General features: G+C 43.5%; 1 protein-coding gene across 1 annotated transcript in view; it reads left to right on the top strand.

Annotated features, from left to right (window-relative positions):
- Positions 1–21,922, top strand: part of nup155 (nucleoporin 155) — a 129,159-nt gene that overhangs the window by 75,778 nt on the left and 31,459 nt on the right. The window contains exons 21-22 of the mRNA XM_033018766.1: positions 737–834; positions 9,212–9,345. Of these exons, the coding sequence (XP_032874657.1) occupies positions 737–834; positions 9,212–9,345 (232 nt within the window). The remainder of the gene's footprint in view (positions 1–736; positions 835–9,211; positions 9,346–21,922) is intronic.

Below are 21,922 nucleotides of genomic sequence, written 5' to 3'. Positions count from 1 at the left end.
CCCATCCCCCACTTCTTTTTTGCAAAGTATTTTATCTTTGAAACCATCAGCACCTCCCCACTTTCCTCCCGACTATTGCTTGAACCTCCCCCCATTCCTCCCGACCATTGCTTGAACCTCCCCCCATTCCTCCCGACCATTGCTTGAACCTCCCACCAGCCATCTGCAGTTAACTCATCAACCAGTACATCTTTGAGATTAGTGAGGAAAATAAATTCCTAGGTCAAGCCAGCCCACTTGGACGGAGAGCATGCAAGCAGCACTGGGTGCCCTGAAGATCAATATCCAGCCTGGGTCACTAGAGCTGGAAGCTGCTCCACCTGAAGCTCCCCTGTGCCTCCAACTCCACACTGACGGAATTGTGTGTTGCCTCACTCAGCAGCCAACAAATGTTTTCCCATTTGGTTTCCTAGTGACGGCTTTGATGCTTCCGGTTTTCCGGTCTTTCTCCATTTCTCTCATTGTACTTCCTCTCTCTCACCCCTCTCCCTCTCTCACCCCTCTCTATCTCTCTCTCTCTCGCCCCTCACATGTGCTCTGGTCTCTGCCTCGTTCCTCTCAGAACATTCTGATACTGAAAGAACTCTAATCTGCTCAACTTCTCTTGATTGTTTGGAAGCGTCTTTGCCCGGTACTCCACCTGTCACCACCAAGAGCTCTGTACTGACAGTAGATTGAACACAGCAGGGGCAGCTGTCCATTGTGACTCAGGTGTGATGAGTGACTGCTTTTCCAGTTTCAGTGCATCCAACGTACCACAGCGGCTGTTGGGGTTCCTGCGCCCTGACGGAGGCTCGCAGCAAGTTCAACAGGAGTTGCAGAGGAAGTTCCACAGTGAGTAGCTTAAATTCATCCCAACAATCGAATAACTAGAACGCATCTTATGCTGCGGTATTTACCTGATCCACATTACTTATTGTATTATCACTGCAGGCAGGCAGGCACTCTGCTGCTAGGATATTTATTGTAATGGTGATGTTGGTCGGACACAGCCAGCCTCTTGCATGGCCACTGAAAAAGCTAAGACTCAATCACAGACATGGTTGTTAAAACATCTTGTTGAATTACTCCTGTGTGTTATGAGTCTGTGTGCCTGTGATGCAGCTGCAAGCAGGATTTTCATTATATCCGTACCTCACCAAAGTTGTGCATATGGAAATCAACTCGACTTAAATGTGAAGTTAAATAGCACATATTTTAATGCAACGAGTCTGAGAAGTAAAGCGATAGATTGCCAGTGTGGGCCCCATATCTGAGGAAGGATGTGCTGGCGTCAGAAAGGGTCCAGAGGAGGTTTACGAGAATGATCACAGGGATGTGGGTTAACATATGATGAGCGTTTGACGGTACTGGGCCTCTACTCACTGGAGCTTTGAAGGATGAGGGTGAACCTCATTGAAATTTACCAAATGGTGAAAGGCCTGGATAGTGGATGTAGAGAATGGGAGTCTAGGTCCAAGGGTCATAGCATCAGAATCAAAGGGCGTTCCTTCAGAAAGGAGATGAGGAGGACTTTCTTCAGTCGGAGTGCAGTGAATGTGTGAAAATTCATTGCCACAGACAGCTGTGGAGGCCGTCAATGGATATTTTTTATGCAGAAATTGACAGATTCGTCATTATTAAGGGAGTTAGGGGTTTTGGGGGAAAAGGGCAGGAGAATGGAGTTGAGGGGGAAAGATAGATCAGCCACGATTAAATGGCGGAGTAGACAATGCGCCAAATGGCCTAATTCTGCTCCTATAACATAAACTTGTGTTGTTTAGCACAGAGCTGAAATAAGGGCAGGTGTGGCACCATAATATCCAGGGCATTGAAGCTTCAGGGGCAGGGAAAATGTAAAAGTGAGAAAAATGTCACTATTGATTAAGAAGCCAATTCCTGCAGTAATGAAGGATAATATGTGAGAAGGCAACACGAGTAGACAGGGTGGTGAAAACGATCTATGGCCCGCTTGTCTTCATTGAACAGGGTATTGAGTGCAAGGCATTACTGAGACCGCACGTGGAGTATTGTGTGCCGTTCTGGTAGCCAGATTATAGGAAGGATGTGACCATATCGACGTGTATTAAATCATACAGGGCATTCACATCTTTTACCCAGGGTAGGGAAATCTAAAACTATAGTGCATAGGTTTCTGCTTTAAGGGGACCTGCGGTGCAAATTCTTCACACAAGGTTTTGGGTTTGTGGAACGAAATGCCAGGGAAGGTACAATTACAGCAATTAAAAGACATTTAGACGGATACAATGATAGGAAAGGTTATGGGGAATATGGGCCAAACACAGGCATGTGTTCTAGCTCAGGTAGGCATGGATGAGTAGTTTCCACGCTGTATAACACAATGAATGTCTGGTATGGTGCTATGGGCTTATCTTGGTTGTCTTAGTGGGCGACTTTAACTTTCCCATTATTTACTGGGTCTCAGTCAGTGCAAACGGGGCAGACCAAGCAAAATGTATTCAGTGTTTCCAAGAAGGATTCCTGTGAGAATAAGTCTGGAGCTTTGGGAGAGATACTAAATTAGGGTAAGGCAGATTTAGGCAGTAATTTAAGAAGAGTAAATTGGGAGCAGTTGTTATTGGGTATGCCCACTTCTGACGTGGAGTTGGTTAAAGGTATGCTCCAATAAGGATAAGAATAGCAACAAAAGGGATGACCAAAGATATTGTGGATTTGATCAAAAAGAAAACAAAAATGCACATAAGGTTTAGAAAGATTAGATCAGACCGAGGAATATAAAGCACTCGGGTGGGCATTTAGAAGGGCCGAAAGGGGTCGTAAAATGTTATTAGGAAGTGGGATTAAAGAAAATCCCTGGGCTTTTTATATGTACATAACAAATAAAGCTAAAGGGGAGAAGGTGGGGCCACTTGAGGGTAAAGGAGGGAATTTACGCTTGAATAAGAGGTTGCAGGCAAGGTTCCAAATTAATACTTTGCATCAGTGTTCATCAGTCGCGGTAGAGCTACTGCCTTAAAGCACCCGGGTTCAATCCTGCCTACGGGTGCTTGTTTGTACGGAGTTTGTATGTTCTCCATGTGACCTGCGTGGGTTTTCTCCAAGATCTTCAGTTTCCTCCCACACTCCAAAGACGTACAGGTTTGTAGGTTAATTGGCTTGGTTATCAATGCAAAATTGTCCCTAGTGTGTGTAGGGTAGTGCTAATGTGCGGAGCTCACTGGTTGGTGCAGATTTGGTGGGTCGAAGGGCCTGTTTCCGTGCTGTATACTAAACTAAAGGAGACGGACATGGAGGACAGTGAATAAAGAATGGAGAATATTAATATGCTAGTTTGAGATCATGGTGGTGCGGGGGCTCTTGAAGAGTATTAAGGTGGATAAATCCCCAGGGCCTGGCAAAATCTACCCGAGGTTATTGACAGAAGCAGGAGAAGAGATTGGAGAGGCCTTGGCGAAGATATTTGTATCTTCTCTAGCCACAGGTGAGGTGCTAGAGAACTGGAGAGTAGCCAATGTTGTTCCTTTGTTTACGAATCCAGCATATTATTGGCCGGTGAGCCTCGCGTCATCAAAGAGTTGGTGGGGGGAACGGCAGGGGTGACGTTCCTGCTGGGATACTACAGGCCTCCTATCCGTTATCAGAGGATTGAGCAGATATGTAGACAAATCAAAGAGATGTAAGAGTAGTAGAATTATTGTGGTAAGGGATTTCAACGTCCACTGCTGATTGGGATGAAAGGTGTAGAGGGATAGATTTTTTCTGTGTGTGCTAGAGATTGTTATGAGCCTTTAGATGTCTTCCAAGAGAAAGGATAACTTATACCCCATCGGTTTGAACATTGACTTCTCTTACTTCAAATAGCCCTTGCTTTCCCTCTCTCTCCATCCCCTCCCCCTTTCCAGTTCTCCCACCAGTCTTACTGTCTCCGACTACATTTTATCTTTGTCCCGCCCCTTCCCCTGACATCAGTCTGAAGAATGGTCTCGACCTGAAAGGTCACCCATTCTTTCTCTCCAGAGATGCTGCCTGTCCCGCTGACTTACTCCAGCATTTTGTTTCTACCCAAGAGAAAGGGTAATACTGGATCTAACCATAGAATCGTAAAGCACTGAAATGGGTCCTTTCAATCCACGTCATCCTGATATCTATGTTCCTCCCATTTGTCTGTGTTAGGCCTGCATCCCTCTATACTTTTTCTATCCATGTACCTGTCCAAATATCTTTGAAACTTTGCAGTTGTAGAAACAAAGAACTGTAGACGCTTGTTTACAGACAAAGATACAAAGTGCTGGAGTACGTCAGGCAGCATCCCTGGAAAACGAGGATAGGTGACGTTTTGGGTCGGGACCCTTCAGATTGTACCTGCCATCTACCATCTCCTCTGGCATCGTGTCAGGCATTTACCCATCAGATCTCCTTTCATTTTCCCCACCTCTCATCTTAATATGTGGTCCTCATAAGTTTATAAACCCTCGTGAGGTCTTCTGTCATCCAACTATATTTTAGTGATAATTTCAGCCGATCCAATCTCCATATCATGACAACTTTTCATTCCAGTGATCAGCTTGGAGAATCTCTTCTGCACATCATTCCTGTTTAAGATGAGGGGAGAAAGATTTACTGGGAACCTGAGGGGGCACTTTTTTACACAGAGGGTATGGAGGTAGTTGAGGCATGTACTATTACAAAGTTTAAGAAACATTTAGACAGGTACATGGATAGTATAGGTTTAGAGGGTTATGGGTCAAACGCAGGCAGGTGGGACTAGTGCAGATGGGTCATGTTGGTCGGTGTGGGTAAATTGGGTGGAAGGGCCTGTTTCCACGCTGCATGGCTCTAATGTGGCCATTAGAACTGTCCAGTCTTCTTAAGTGCAGTCTAACAAACTTTTGTAGATCTAATCCCGGGGAATGTAGCTCGGCAAATAATGGCGTGTCAGTGGCTCCCAAGAGACAAGAGTAGACTGCAACGACCAGGTTCAGGAATAGCTACTTCCCCACAGCCATCAGGGTATTAAACCTGGCTCGGTCAAAACTCTGATCATATAACCATAAAATATAACAATTACAGCACGGAAACAGGTCATCTCGGCCCTACAAGTCCGTGCCGAACAATTATTTTCCCTTAGTCCCACCTGCCTGCACTCATACCATAACCCTCCATTCCCTTCTCATCCATATGCCTATCCAATTTATTTTTAAATGATACCATCGAACCTGCCTCCACCACTTCCACTGGAAGCTCATTCCACACCGCTACCACTCTCTGAGTAAAGAAGTTCCCCCTCATGTTACCCCTAAACTTCTGTCCCTTAATTCTGAAGTCATGTCCTCTTGTTTGAATCTTCCCTATTCTCAAAGGGAAAAGCTTGTCCACATCAACTCTGTCTATCCCTCTCATCATTTTAAAGACCTCTATCAAGTACCCCCTTAACCTTCTGCGCTCCAGAGAATAAAGACCTAACTTATTCAACCTTTCTCTGTAACTTAGTTGTTGAAACCCAGGCAACATTCTAGTAAATCTCCTCTGTACTCTCTCTATTTTGTTGACATCCTTCCTATAATTGGGCGACCAAAATTGTACACCATACTCCAGATTTGGTCTCACCAATGCCTTGTACAATTTTAACATTACATCCCAGCTTCTATACAATGCTCTGATTTATAAAGGCTAGCATACCAAAAGCTTTCTTTACCACCCTATCTATATGAGATTCCACCTTCAAGGAACTATGCACGGTTATTCCCAGATCCCTCTGTTCAACTGTATTCTTCAATTCCCTACCATTTACCATGTACGTCCTATTTTGATTTGTCCTGCCAAGGTGTAGCACCTCACATTTATCAGCATTAAACTCCATCTGCCATCTTTCAGCCCATTCTTCCAAATGGCCTAAATCACTCTGTAGACTTTGGAAATCCTCTTCATTATCCACAACACCTCCTATCTTGGTATCATCTGCATACTTACTAATCCAATATACCACACCTTCGTCCAGATCATTGATGTACATGACAAACAACAAAGGACCCAACACAGATCCCTGAGGCACCCCACTAGTCACCTGCCTCCAACCCAACAAACAGCCATCCACCATTACCCTCTGGCTTCTCCCATTCAGCCACTGTTGAATCCATCTTGCTACTCCTGCATTTATACCCAACAGTTGAACCTTCTTAACCAACCTTCCATGAGGAACCTTGTCAAAGGCCTTACTAAAGTCCATATAGACAACATCCACTGCTTTACCCTCGTCAATTTCCCTAGTAACCTCTTCAAAAAATTCAAGAAGATTAGTCAAACATGACCTTCCAGGCACAAATCCATGTTGACTGTTCCTAATCAGACCCTGTTTATCCAGATGCTTATATATATTATCTCTAAGTATCTTTTCCATTAATTTTCCCACCACTGAAGTCAAACTAACAGGTCTATAATTGCTAGGTTTACTCTTAGAACTGTTTTTAAACAATGGAACAACATTCGCAGTATGCCAATCCTCGGGGACTATTCCTGTTTCTAATGATATTTGAAATATTTCTGTCATAGCCCCGGCTATTTCTACACTAACTTCCCTCAATGTCCTAGGGAATATCCTATCAGGACCTGGAGACTTATCCACTTTTATATTTTTCAAAAGTGTCAGTACTTCTTTTACTTTGAAACTCATAGTATCCATAGCTACTCTACTAGTTTCCCTTACCTCACATAATTCAATATCCTTCTCCTTGGTGAATACCGAAGAAAAGAAATCGTTCAATATCTCCCCATCTCTTTTGGCTCTGCACATAGCTGTCCACTCTGTCTCTCCAATGGACCAATTTTATACCTCGTTATCCTTTTGCTATTAATATAGCTGTAGAAACCCTTTGGATTTACTTTCACCTTACTTGCCAAAGCAACCTCATATCTTCTTTTAGCTTTTCTAATTTCTTTCTTAAGATTCTTTTTACATTCTTTATACTCCTCAAGCACCTCATTTACTTCATGCTGCCTATAATTATTGTAGATCTCTCTCTTTTTCCGAACAAGATGTCCAATTTCCCTTGAAAACCAGGGCTCTTTCCAATTTTTAATGTTTCCTTTCAACCGAACAGGGACATAAAGATTCTGTACTCCTAAAATTTCCCCTTTAAATGTCCTCCATTTCTCTTCTACATCCTTCCCATAAAACGAAATGTCCCAGTTCACTCCTTTTAAATCATTTCGCATCTCATCAAAGTTAGCCTTTCTCCAATCAAAAATCTCAACCCTAGGTCCAGTTCTGACCCTCTCCATAATTATATTGAAACTAATGGTATTGTGATCACTGGACCCAAAGTGCTCCCCAACGCATACCTCCGCCACCTGTCCCGTCTCATTTCCTAACAGGAGGTCCAGCACTGCCCCTCCTCTAGTAGGTACCTCTATGTATTGCTGCAAAAAACTATCTTGCACACATTTTACAAACTCCAAACCATCCAGCCCATTTACAGAATGTGTTTCCCAGTCTATGTGTGGAAAGTTGAAATCTCCCACAATCACTACCTTGTGCTTAATACTAATATCTGCTATCTATTTACATATTTGCTCTTCCAATTCTCGATCCCCATTTGGCGGTCTATAATACACCCCTATAAGTGTTGCTACACCTTTCCCACTTCTCAGTTCCACCCAAATAGCCTCCCTAGACGAGCCCTCTAATCTATCCTGCCAAAGCACTGCAGTAATATCTTCCCTGACAAGCAATGCAACACCTCTTGCCCCACCAATTCTATCACACCTGAAGCAACGAAATCCTGGAATATTTAGTTTCCAATCACAGCCCTCCTGCAACCATGTTTCACTGATCGCCACAACATCATACTTCCAGGTGTCTATCCAGACTCTAAGCTCATCCACCTTTCTTACAATGCTCCTAGCATTAAAATATGCACATGCCTCTTATTCTCTGTTTATTTCCTTTTTCTTCTTTCTCCTCTTGTGTCCGAGTGTTTCCCTTTTCTGCTTCCTGCCTCCCATTCTGTCTACTAGCTTTCTCTATTTGAGTCCCTCGCCCCAACCATTCTAGTTTAAAGTCTCCCCAGTAGCCTTTGCAAATTTCCCCGCCAGGATATTGGTCCCCCTCGGGTTCAAGTGCAACCCATCCTTTCTGTACAGGTTCCACCTTCCCCAAAAGAAGTCCCAATGATCCTGAAACTTGAATCCCTGCCCTCTGCACCAGTCTTTCAGCCACGCATTTATCCTCCACCTCGCTCCATTCCTACTCTCACTGTCGCGTGGCACAGGCAGTAATCCTGAGATTGTTACCTTTTTGGTCCTTTTCCTTAACTCTCCTCCCAGCTCCCTAAATCCTCCCTTCAGGACCTCTTCCCTTTTTTTACCTATGTCGTTGGCACCTATATGTACCACGACCTCAGGCTCCTCTCCCTCCGTTGAGACGCGTCCGAGACCTTGGCACCAGGGAGGCAGACCACCATCCTGGTCTCCCGACTGCGTCCACAGAATCGCCTATCCGACCCCCTAACAATAGAGTCCCCAATTACTATTGCCCTCTTCTTTTTGTCCCTACCTTTCAGAGCAACAGGAGCAATCATTAATAACCCATTATCTGTTATTTGCACTTTATCAGTTTATTTATTCATGTGTGTATATATTTATATAATGGTATATGGACACACTGATCTGTTTTGTAGTAAATGCCTACTATGTTCTGTGTGCAGAAGCAAAGCAAGAATTTCATTTTCCTATCAGGGACACATGACAATAAACTCACTTGACTTGACTTGTTTTATTGTTCTTTGGACCAGGAACGGAAGAATGAAACACTGATCTCTGTGGCACACCACTGGTCATAGGCCTCCAATCTAAAAAACAGCCCTCCACTACTGCCCTCTGACTCTTACCACCAATCCATTTGACTGTCTTACCCTTGCTTATATGCAATCTGATCTTCCGAACCAGCCTACCATGTGGACCTTGTCAAAGGCCTTGCAAAATCCATGTAGTCAACATCTACCACCCTGGCCTTGTCGATCTTCTTGGCCACTTCAAAAAACTTGCTGCAAGTGAATGAATAAAAAAATAAGCTGCTTGGAGTTGGACAATAGACAATAGGTACAGGAGTAGGCCATTTGGCCCTTCGAGCCAGCACTGTCATTCAATGTGATCATGGCTGATCATTTACAATCAAGTATTGATATTGTTGAGCTCTTTCATTATAATGGACTTTGTTTCTGCCTCCGTACTAACCCATGGTTTTCTCCCGCAGCTGAAGCCCAGGCCTATGAAAAGTTGTCATTGCAGGGTATGCAGCAGTTGATCCATTACACCAGTCAAACTCTCGCCCTGTGGAAGCTGCTGTGTGATCACCAATTCAGCATTGTCATCGCAGATTTACAGAAGGTAGCAACAATGTTAATTGTGCCATAGAGAATCTGTCTCAAAATGTTTCTCTGTTCAACCTGCCCACAACACTGTTCCAGGCTTATTGACATCGCATTTAAAGTATTGTGTTCAGTTGTGAGCACCATGTTAAAGAAACCTCATATTTTGCTTGGACAGCTTACAATCCAGCGGTATGAATATTGATTTCTCCATCATTCCCCACCCAAGTTGTACCAGCTTCAAAGTCGTCTTGTTGAGTCTCATTGTCTGTAACTCATCTAGCCCACAGCTAACAACGGCTTGTTACATTTTTGCATATATTTAATTCATTTGTTCTATATCTCTCTACATCACTGCCTATATCTCTTGCTTCACTTCCCCCTGACTCTCAGTCTGAAAAAGGGTCTCGACCTAAAACGTCACCTATTCCTTTTCTCCAGAGATGCTGTGTGACCTGCTGAGTTACTTAGAAACATAGACAATAGGTGCAGGAGTAGGCCATTCGGCCCTTCGAGCCTGCACCACCATTCAATATGATCATGGCTGATCATCCAACTCAGTATCCTGTACCTGCCTTCTCTCCATACCCCCTGATCCCTTTAGCCACAAGGGCCACATCTAACTCCCTCTTAAATATAGCCAATGAACTGGCCTCAACTACCTTCTGTAGCAGAGAATTCCAGAGATTCACCACTCTCTGTGTGAAATATGTTTTTCTCATCTCGGTCCTAAAAGACTTCCCCCTTATCCTTAAACTTCACATATTTCAGCTTTTTGTGTCTATCTTCGGTTTAAACCAGCATCTGCAGTTCCTTCCTACACTTATAGCAAAGGGCACAAAGAAGATTTATGAGGATGTTGCCAGGTCTTGCTAGCCTGAGCTATAGGAAGAGGTTGAGCAGGCTAGGACTCTATTCCTAGGACTCAGAAGGATGAGGGGTGATTTTAGATAGCTGTACAAAATCATAACGGGAATAGATCAGGTAGACGCACAGATAGAGAGCCTCTTGCCTGGAGTAGGGAAATAGACAACCAATGGATATAGGTTTAAGGTGAGGAGAAAGATTTACTACAAACTTGAGGAGTAACATTTTCACGCAAAGGGTAGTAGGTATATGGAACGAGCTGCTGGAGGAGGTAGTTGAGGCAGGTACTATCGCAATGTTTAAGAAACATTTAGACAGACACATGCATAGGACAGGTTCAGAAGGATATGGGTCAAATGCAGGCAGGTGGGACTAGTGTGGATGGGATGTTGGCCAGAGTGGGCAAGTTAGGCTGAAGGCCTGTTTCCACGCTGTAAGACTCAATGACTCTATCTGCATCATTGTATAAACTTCTATGATATTACCTCTTAGCTTTGTTTACTCCAGGGGAAACAAACCCAGCCTATCCACATTATCCTGGTAACATAGAAACAGAACATAGGTGCAGGAGTAGGCCATTCGGCCCTTTGAGCCAGCACCGCCATTCAATATGATCGTGGCTGATCATCCAAAATCAATACCCCGTTCCTGCTTTTTCCCCATATTCCTTGATTCCGTTAGCCCTAAGAGCAATATCTCTCTTGAAAACATCCAATGTATTGGCCTCAATTGCCTTCTGTGGCAGAGAATTCCACAGATTCACAATTCTCTGGGTGAAAAAGTTTTTCCTCTTCTCAGTCCTAAATGACCTACCCCTTATTCTTAAACTGTGAGCCCTGGTTCTGGACTCACCCAACATCGGGAGCATTTTTTCTGCATCCAGCCTGCCAATTTGCTCAAGAATTTTATATGTTTCTATAAGATGCCCTCTCATCCGTTTAAATTCCAGTGAATTTAAGCCAAGTCGATCCATTCTTTCATCATATGTCAGTCCTGCCATCCCAGGAATTAACCTGGCGAACCTACACTGCACTCCCTCAATAGCAAGAATGTCATTCCTCAAATTAGGAGATCAAAACTGCACACAATACTCCAGATGCAGTCTCACCAGGGCCCTGTACAACTGCAGTAGCACCTCCTTGCACTATACTCAAATCCTCTCGCTATGAAGGCCAACATGCCATTTGCCTTCTTTAATTCCTGCAGTACCTACATGCTTACCTTCAGTAACTGATGTACAAGGACACCCAGGTCTCGTTGCACCTCCCTTTTCCTCATCTGACACCATTCAGATAATCACAAAATGCTGGAGTAACTCAGCGGGACAGTCAGCGTCTCTGGAGAGAAGGAACAGGTGATGTTTCGGGTCGAGACCCTTCTTCAGACTGGTTAAGGATACGGGAAACGAGAGATCTGGACGGTGATGTGGAGAGATAAAGAACAATGAATGAAAGATATGCAAAAAAGTAATGATGAAACGGGCCATTGTAAGCTGTTTGTAGGGTGAAAATGAGAAGCTAGTGCGACTTGGGTGGGGAGGGATAGAGAGAAAGCCTCACCCTGACAATGGACGAGACTGAGGACAGAAAGGTCTGTGCAGGAATGGGAAAGAGAATTAAACTGTCCAGCAACCAGGAGGTCAGGTTGGTTCACACGGGCTGAGCGAAGGTGTTCCACGAAACGACCGCCAGCCTGCGTTTGGTCTCACTGATGAAGAAGATAATTCTAGTCTGAGGTCATCTGTTGCCAGCCTTGGTTTGTCTCAGTCTGAAGAAGGGTCTCGACCCGAAACGTCACCCATTCCTTCTCTCCAGAGATGCTGCCTGTCCTGCTGAGTTACTCCCGCTTTATGTGTCTATCTTCGGTTTAAACCAGTATCTGCAGTCCCTTCTTACACCATTCAGACCTGCCATCTTGTTCTTGTCACCAAAGTGGATAACCTTACATTTATCCACATTATACTGCATCTGCCCACTCACCTAACCTATTCAAGTCACCATGCAATGTCATAGCATTCTCCTCGCAGCACACACTGCCGCTCAGCTTTGTGTCTTCCGCAAACCTGGAGATTTTACATTTAATTCCTTTATCTAAATTGTTAATGTATATTGTAAATAACTGGGGTCCGAGCATTGAGCCTTGCGGCACCTCACTAGCCACTGCCTGCCATTCTGAAAAGGACCTGTTAATTCCTACTCTTTGCTTCCTTTCTGCCAACCAGTTCTCTATCCATGTCAATACCCTAGCCCCAATACCATGTGTTCTAAATTTGCACACTAATCTCTTGTGTGGGACATAGAAACATAGAAAATAGGTGCAGGAGTAGGCCATTCGGCCCTTCGAGTCTGCACGGCCATTCAATATGATCATGGCTGATCATCCAACTCAGTATCCTGTACCTGCCTTCTCTCCATACCTCCTGATCCCTTTAGCCACAAGGGCCACATCTAACTCCCTCTTAAATATAGCCAATGAACTGGCCTTAACTACCTTCCATGGCAGAGATTTCCACAGATTCACCACTCTCTGTGTAAAAAATGATTTTCTCATCTCGGTCCTAAAAGACTTCCCCCTTATCCTTAAACTGTGACCCCTTGTTCTGGACTTCCCCAACATTAGAAATAATCTTCCTGTATCTAGCCTGTCCAACCCCTTAAGAATTTTGTAAGTTTCTATAAGATCCCCCCTCAATCTTCTAAATTCTAGCAAGTACAAGCCGAGTCTGTCCAGTCTTTCTTATGAAAGTCCTGCCATCCCAGGAATCAGTCTGGTGAACCTTCTCTGTACCCCCTCTATGGCAAGAATTTCTTTCCTCAAATTAGGGACCTTGTCAAAGGCATTTGAAAGTCCAGATACACCACAACCACTGGTTCTCCCTTATCCATTTCTATTTGTTACATCCTCAAAAAATTCCAGAAGATTACTCAAGCATTTCCCTTTCATAAATCCATGCTGACTTTAACTGATCCTGTCACTGCTTTCCAAATGTGCTGCTATAACATCTTTATTAATTGACTCAAGCATCTTCCCCACTATCCATGCTAGTAGTCTATATTACCGGTCTATAATTCTCCATTTTCTCTCTCCCTCCATTTCTTGAAAAGTGGGGTTACCTCCAGTCCACAGGAACTGACCCAGAGTCGCGAGAACATTGGAAATATATCACCAATGCATCCACAATTTGAAGGGCCACCTCCTTGAGTACTCTGGGATGCAGACCATCAGGCCCTGGGGATTTATCTGCCTTCAGTTCCAACAGTTTATCCAACACCATTTCCTGACTAATGTTCAGTTCCTCCCTCCCACTAGATCCTCTGTCTCCTAGTATTTCTGGGAGATTATTTGTGTCTTCCTTAGTGAAGACAGAATCAAAGTACTTGTTTAACTGGTCTGCCATTTGCTTGTTTCTCATTATAAATTCACCTGATTCTGACTAAGGGACCATTTGTCTTCACTAATCTTTTCCTTTTCACATATCTATAGAAACCTTTACAGTCAGTTTTTATATTCCCCGCAAGCTTTCTTTCATGCTCTATTTTCCCCCTCTTAATTAATCCCTTTGTCCTCCTTTGTTGAATTCTAAATTTCTCCCAGTCCTCTGGTTTGCTGCTTCCTCTGTCCAACTTACTGCCTCTTCCTTGGATTTAACACTATCCCTAATTTCCCTCGTTAGCCACGGGTGAGCCGCCTTCCCTGTTTTATGTTTACGCCAGACAGGGATAAACAAATGTTGTCATTCATCCATGCGATCTTTAAATCTTTGCCATTGCACATCCACTGTCAACCCTTTAAGTATAATTTGCCAGTCTATCCTAGCCAATTCCCGTCTCATACCATCAAAGTTACCTTTGTTTAAGTTTAGGACCTTTGTCATTCTTCATCTTAATGCAGAATTCTACCATATTATGGTCACTGTTGCTCAAGGGGCTTTGCACTACAAGATCGCCAACTAATCCTTCCTCATTACATAATACCCAGTCTAGGATGGCCTGCCCTCTAGTTGGTTCCTCTACGTATTAGCTTAGAAAACCATCCCGTATATACTCCAGGAAATCCTCCTCCTCAGTGGTGTTACCAATTTGGTTAGCCCAATCTATATGTAGATTAAAGTCACCCATAATAACTGCTATACCTTTGCTACACGCATCCCTAATTTCCTGTTTGATGCTATCTCCAACCTCACTACTGCTGCTTGGTGGTCTATACACAATTCCAACAAGCGTTTTCTGTCCTTGGCGATTTCGCATTTACCCATACAGATTCTACAGCATCCAAGCTAATGTCTCTCCTGACCATTGCATTAATCTCCTCTATAACCAGCAATGCCACCCCACCTCCTCTTTCCTTCTGTCTATCCTTCCTGAATAATGAATACCCCTGCATGTTGAGCTCCCAGCCTTGGTCACCCTGGAGCCATGTCTCTGTAATCCCAACTATATCATATCCGTTAACAGCACATTCAATTCATCCACCTTGATACGAATGCTCCTCACATTACTGCACAAAGCTTTCATGTTTGTTTTGACATTCTTAGCCCTTATACAATGATGATGTAATGTGGCCCTTTTTGATGTTTGCCATTGATCTCTCTGCCTTACACTTTTACTTTACTTTTACTCTACCTGCCATATTAGTTTAAACTCTTCCCGACAGCATTCACAAACACTCCCCCAAGGACATCTGTTCCAGCCCAGGTTTGTACTGGGCCCAGCAGAACTGGTTCCAATGACTCAGGAATATGAATCCCTCCCCCTTGCACCATCTCTCAAGCCACGTATTCATCTGAAATATCCTGTAATTTCTACTCTTACTACCATGTGGCACTGGTAGTAATCCAGATATTATTACCTTTGAGGTCCTAATATCTCCTAACTTCCTAAATTTGCTTTGTAGGACCTCATCCCATTTTTAACTCAAGCCCTCCAATCCTTTTAGCATCCTTGTGAAACTTTTCTGCATCCACTCTAGCTTAATCACCTTTCCTGTAGTCTTCTGTAGAAGAGAAAAAGATTAGTAAGGCCAAATGGTCCCTTACAGTCAGAATCAGGTAAATTGTATGCAACCAGAACTGCATACAATTCTTGAGCAATGTTTTGTGCAACATGATATCCCAAGTCCTGAACTCAATACCTTAGCCAGTCAAGGCAGCCAAGCCACAACTCCACCCTGTCTACCTGAACTATGTACTTGTATCCTAAAGTTTTGCTGTTCAATAACATTCCTCGGGGTTCTGCCATTCACTGTATGTTCTGCCCTGGTTTAATTTTCCATTAAACATCACTTGGCACTTGTCCGGGTTAAATTCTATTGACCATTCCCTTGTCTACTTTGCCAGTCATAGAGTCATACAGCATAGACACGAGTCCTTCGGCCCGACTTGTCCATGCCAACCAAGATGCCCCATCTATGCAAGTCCTATTTGTCCACGTTTGGCCCATATCCCTCAACCTTTCCTATCCATGTCCCTGTCCAAATACCTTTTAAATGTTGTAACTTTCTGCCTCTACTACCTCCTCCACAGCCCATTCTGTATATCCACACCCACTGTGTGGAAAATGTTACCCCTGGGTTAAATTAAATCTTCCTTATATTGAAGCCCTTTAGTTCTTGATTCCCCTATTCTGGGAAAATGACTGCACATTCACTCTATTCCCCTCATGATTTTATGCACCTCTTCAATATCACCCCACAGCTTCCTGCGTTCCAGAGTTGAAGTGTATCACTGGAAGAGTTTCGGAGGACTGAGGAGCATAGTTAAGAAGGAAATCCGGAGGGCATAAAGGGGGCGAGAAACTGCTCTGGCAGATAAAATGAAGGAAAATCCAGAGAGATTTTATGTACATGAAGGGAAAGGGGGTCACTAGAGAGAGAACAGGGCCCCTCAGCAACCAAACCTGTCATCTATATGTGGAGCCACAGTCGGTGGGTTATGTCTTCAATGAGTATTGCTCCTATTTTAACTGTGGGGAAAGATATGAAGATGCGACGGGAAATGCAGATGTTTTGAGACCAACCCATATTATAGTCAAGGAAATGTTGGATGCCTCAAGGTGCATTAATGTAGATACAGTGGCTTGCAAAAGTTTTCATACCCCTTGAACTTTTCCACATTTTGTCACGTTACAACCACAAACGTAAATGTATTTTATTGGGATTTTATGTGATAGACCAACACAAAGTGTTGCATAATTGTGAAGTGGAAGGAAAATGATACATGGTCTTCAAATTTTTTTACAAATAAAAAACTGAAAAGTGTGGCGTGCAAAAGTATTCAGCCCCCCTGAGTCAATACTTTGTAGAACCACCTTTCGCTGCAATTACAGCTGCAAGTCTTTTGGGGTTTGTCTCTACCAGCTTTGCACATCTAGAGACTGAAATATTTGCCCATTCTTCTTAGCAAAATAGCTCAAGCTCAGTCAGATTGGATGGAGAGCGTCTGTGAACAGCAATTTTCAAGTCTTGCCAGAGATTCTCAATTGGATTTAGGTCTGGACTTTGACTGGGCCATTCTAACACATGAATATGCTTTGATCTAAACCATTCCATTGTAGCTCTGGCTGTATGTTTAGGGTCGTTGTCCTGCTGGAAGGTGAACCTCCGCCCCAGTCTCAAGTCTTTTGCAGACTCTAACAGGTTTTCTTCCAAGATTGCCCTGTATTTGGCTCCATCCATCTTCCCATCAACTCTGACCAGCTTCCCTGTCCCTGCTGAAGAAAAGCATCCCCACAGCATGATGCTGCCACCACCATGTTTCACAGTGGGGATGGTGTGTTCAGGGTGATGTGCAGTGTTAGTTTTCCGCCACACATAGCATTTTGCATTTAGGCCAAAAACTTCAATTTTGGTCTCATCTGACCAGAGCACCTTCCTCCACATGTTTGCTGTGTCCCCCACATGGCTTGTGGCAAACTGCAAACGGGACTTCTTATGGCTTTTTTTCAACAATGGCTTTCTTCTTGCCACTCTTCCATAAAGGCCCGATTTGTGGAGTGCACGACTAATAGTTGTCCTGTGGACAGATTCTCCCACCTGAGCTGTGGATCTCTGCAGCTCCTCCAGAGTTACCATTGGCTGCTTCTCTGATCAATGCTCTCCTTGCCCGGCCTGTCAGTTTAGGTGGACGGCCATGTCTTGGTAGGTTTGCAGTTGTGCCATACTCTTTCCATTTTCGGATGATGGATTGAACAGTGCTCCGTGAGATGTTCAAAGCTTGGGATATTTTTTTATAACCTAACCCTGCTTTAAACTTCTCGACAACTTTATCCCTGACCTGTCTGGTGTGTTCCTTGGGCTTCATAGAAACATAGAATATAGAAATTAGGTGCAGGAGTAGGCCATTCGGCCCTTCGAGCCTGCACCGCCATTCAATATGATCATGGCTGATCATCCAACTCAGTATCCCGTACCTGCCTTCTCTCCATACCCTCTGATCCCCTTAGCCACAAGGGCCACATCTAACTCCCTCTTAAATATAGCCAATGAACTGGCCTCGACTACCCTCTGTGGCAGAGAGTTCCAGAGATTCACCACTCTCTGTGTGAAAAAAGTTCTTCTCATCTCGGTTTTAAAGGATTTCGCCCTTATCCTTAAGCTGTGACCCCTTGTCCTGGACTTCCCCAACATCGGGAGCAATCTTCCTGCATCTAGCCTGTCCAACCCCTTAAGAATTTTGTAAGTTTCTATAAGATCCCCTCTCAATCTCCTAAATTCTAGAGAGTATAAACCAAGTCTATCCAGTCTTTCTTCATAAGACAGTCCTGGCATCCCAGGAATAAGTCTGGTGAACCTTCTCTGCACTCCCTCTATGGCAATAATGTCCTTCCTCAGATTTGGAGACCAAAACTGTACGCAATACTCCAGGTGTGGTCTCACCAAGACCCTGTACAACTGCAGTAGAACCTCCCTGCTCCTATACTCAAATCCTTTTGCTATGAAAGCTAACATACCATTCGCTTTCTTCAGTGCCTGCTGCACCTGCATGCCTACTTTCAATGACTGGTGTACCATGACACCCAGGTCTCGCTGCATCTCCCCTTTTCCTAGTTGGCCACCATTTAGATAATAGTCTGCTTTCCTGTTTTTGCCACCAAAATGGATAACCTCACATTTATTTAGTGATGCTGTTTGTTCACTAATGTTCTCTAACAAACCTCTGAGGCCTTCACAGAACAGCTGTATTTATACTGAGATTAGATTACACACAAGTGGACTCTATTTACTAATTAGGTGACTTCTGAAGGCAATTGGTTGCAATGGATTTTATTTAGGGGTATCAGAGTAAAGGGGGCTGAATACTTTTGCACGCCACACTTTTCAGTTTTTTATTTGTAAAAAAATTTGAAAACCATGTATCATTTTCCTTCCACTTCACAATTATGCACCACTTTGTGTTGGTCTATCACATAAAATCCCAATAAAATACATTTACGTTTGTGGCTGTAACGTGACAAAATGTGGAAAAGTTCAAGGGGTATGAAAACTTTTGCAAGCCACTGTACATCTCCTTGACCTTATCAGAGAGACAAGAGTGGACATTGGAGCACAGGAAGATTATGCTATACAGTAGTAATGGAGAATAAAGAAATGGCAGATTAAATGAATAAGTTATTTGTGTCAGTATTCACAGCAGAAAACACAAACATGCCTGAAATTCACGATGGTTGGGGAGCAGATATTAGTGGAGTTGCTATTATTGAGGAGAAGGTGCTTGGGAAGCAGAAAGGTCTGAAGCTGGATTAGTCACTTTCACCCCAGGGTTCTGAAAGGGGTAGCTTTAGAGGTTGTGGAGGCATTAGTGGAGATCTTTCAAGAGTCACTAGATTCAGGAGATTCAGAGGACAGTAAAATTGCATATAATAGACACCAAAAGCTGGAGCAACTCAGCGAGACAGGCAGCGTCTCTGGAGAGAAGGAATGGGTGACATTTCGGGTGGAGACACGGAAGAAGGGTTTAAACCAGCATCTGCAGTTCCTTATTACACGTAAAATTGTATATGTTACTCCACTGTTTACTTTAAAGAAGTAGTTTGTAAGCAGGCTCTTCGGCCTACCGTGTGCGCAGCGACCACTGATCCCCACACACGAACACTATCCTACACACTACGGACAATTTACAATTTTATTAAGCCAATTAGTCTACAAACTTGCACGTCTTTGGAGTGTGGGAGGAAACCGGAGCACCCGGAGAAAACCCACACCGGTCACCGGGAGAACGTACAAGCTCCATACAGACAGCACCCGTGGTCAGGATGTAACCTGGGTCTCTGGTGCTGTAAGGCAGCAACTCTACCGCTGCGCCACCGTGCTGCCCTTAAAGAAGGGAGCGAGGCAAAAGAGGGGAAACTAGGCTAGTTAGCCTGACTTTAGTGGTTGGAAAGATTTTAGGGTGCATTGTTTAGGTATGTTGCAAAGCCTACCTGAAGCATCTTTGAAAATCTGCCGCTGCGTGTGTGCGCGATTTTGGCGCCGTTTAGAGGGGGCGGGTTTAAAACGCGATTTTCTCTAGGCTGTTCAAATCGAAGATGTTCAGCCTAGTTAATTATTAACGAAAAATCGCTGAAAGACCCCGTCGCAAAAGCTATTATTAGGTTTAAAGGCCTTGAATAATAGTTATAGTAGTTTAAAAATCAATCTCTAAACCCGCGACCGCCAGCAACCGCAGGGTCTCATAAAGCAAATAGCAGAAGGTATGTTGTATATTTTTACATTAAAAAGGGCTTCTAAAGATCCCTTTATACAAAGTTTAATATTGCGAGTAGCTCATTTTGGGCCCATTATATCGCGCAGTATTTTTCTGGGCATTTGGGGCACAAATCTACCGCAATGTGAACGTTCTAAACCAGCGCGTTCCACAGAGACCCACTGGAAAGCTGATTTAAATGGGCATTTATTTACAGCAATTAAACACTGAATTCCTTCCATTTGGCCTATAAATTAATGTAAATGAGATTTAAAAATCATGTTTTATTGTGAATTATTTGTGAATATTATTTGGACATTTAGGCTATTTAAAAATGTTAATCATTTATTAAGAAATGGATAGATGTTTAGATCTAGTAATTGAAGTCTGAAATTAGCTACAATTAGGTAACTAACTAATTATATGCTTTAATTTCAGGTCATCCAAGTAAGATTATTTTATATTTGTTTCAGAATGCTTCAATCTATGATAACTGAAAATTTCATTCAGTTCTCTTAATTTTTAAGAAAGTTATGGGCTTTTGACTGTTCACGATCACAACTTTTTTGTTATGTCCATAGAAAATCAATAGGGAACAAGATGCTCATTTCCGAGTATGAAAATGGCCATAACTTTTTAAATACTTGAGATATGAAAGTGAATTAGGTGTCAAATTAAACTTATTTTTATGCTTTATCTGATGGGATAAATTACAGACTTGATTTTTAAAATCTCAAAATTTTGTAACATTGCTACATTGTTAAGAATGAGGGTTCCGAGTGCTTAGAAGCAGATGATAAAATAGACTGAAGTCAGCATTGTTTTGTGAAGGGGAGATCTTGCCTGACAAATCAGTTGGAATTCTTTGAGGAAGTAAATAGCAGGATAGACAAAGGAGAGTAGCTGGATGTTGTTGATTTGGATTTTCAGAAAGCCTTTGATAAAGGTGCAGCACGTGAGGCTGCTAAAGAAGATGAGAGCCCATGGTGTCAAAGGGCAGATACTAGCATGGATAGCAGGTTGGCTCGATGGCCGAAGGCAAAGAGTGGCTGTTTCTGGTTGGCTGCCAGTGACTATCAGAGTTCCGCAGGAGTCGGTGCTGGAGCCGCTACTTTTCACATTGTATATTAATGATTTGGATAAATGGGATTGATGGCTTTGTGAGTAAGTTTACGAACGATACAAAGATAGGTGGAGGGACAGGTAGATTAGAGGAAGCAGGGAATCTGCAGAAGGACTTGGACATGTTTGCCGAGTGGGTAAAGAAGGGGCAGATGGAATACAGTGGAGCGAATTGTGTGGTTATACACTTTGGTCGTAGAAATGGAGGTGTAGACTATCTTGTAAATGGGAACAAGATATAGAAATGGAAGGTGCTAAGGGACTTGGGAGTGCTGGTGCAGGGTTTGCAAGAGGTTAATTTGCAGGTTGAGTCAGTGCAATACTCACATTCATTCAAGAGGACTAGAATATAAAAGCAGGGATGTAATACTGAGGCTTTAAGGAGCTTGCCAGGCTGCATTTGGAGTATTGTGAGCAGTTTTGGGTCTCGTATCTGAGGTGGGATGTGCTGGTGTTGGAGAGGGCCAAGCAGAGGTTTGCAAGAATGATCCTGGGGATGATTGGGTTAACGTATGAGGAGTGTTTGATGGCTCTGGGCCTCACTGGAGTTTACGGGGGGACATCATTGAAACTTACTGAATAGTGAAAGGCCTGGATAGAGTGGATGTGGAGAGGATGTTTCCACGAGTGGGAGAGTCTAGGACCAGAGTACACAGCCTCAGAATAAAAGGATGTACCTTTAAAAAGGAGATGAGGAGGAATTTCTCTTGCCAGCGGGTGGTGAATCTGTGGGATTCATTGCCACAGACTGCTGCAGAGGCTGTCAATGAGTATTATGCAAGTGGAGATTGGCAGGTTGTTTATTGGTGTGGGTGGCAAACGTTACAGGGAGAAGACAGGAAAATGGTGTTGAGAGGGAAATATAGATCAGCCATGATTGAATAGCGGAGTAGACGATGAGCCTAGTTCTGCTCCTATGACATGAACT

This window comes from Amblyraja radiata, chromosome 3 (genome assembly GCF_010909765.2).
Source record: "Amblyraja radiata isolate CabotCenter1 chromosome 3, sAmbRad1.1.pri, whole genome shotgun sequence".
Lineage (NCBI taxonomy): Eukaryota > Metazoa > Chordata > Chondrichthyes > Rajiformes > Rajidae > Amblyraja > Amblyraja radiata.
Note: the sequence above shows the minus strand (reverse complement) of the source record. Positions and strands in the feature narration are given on the sequence as shown.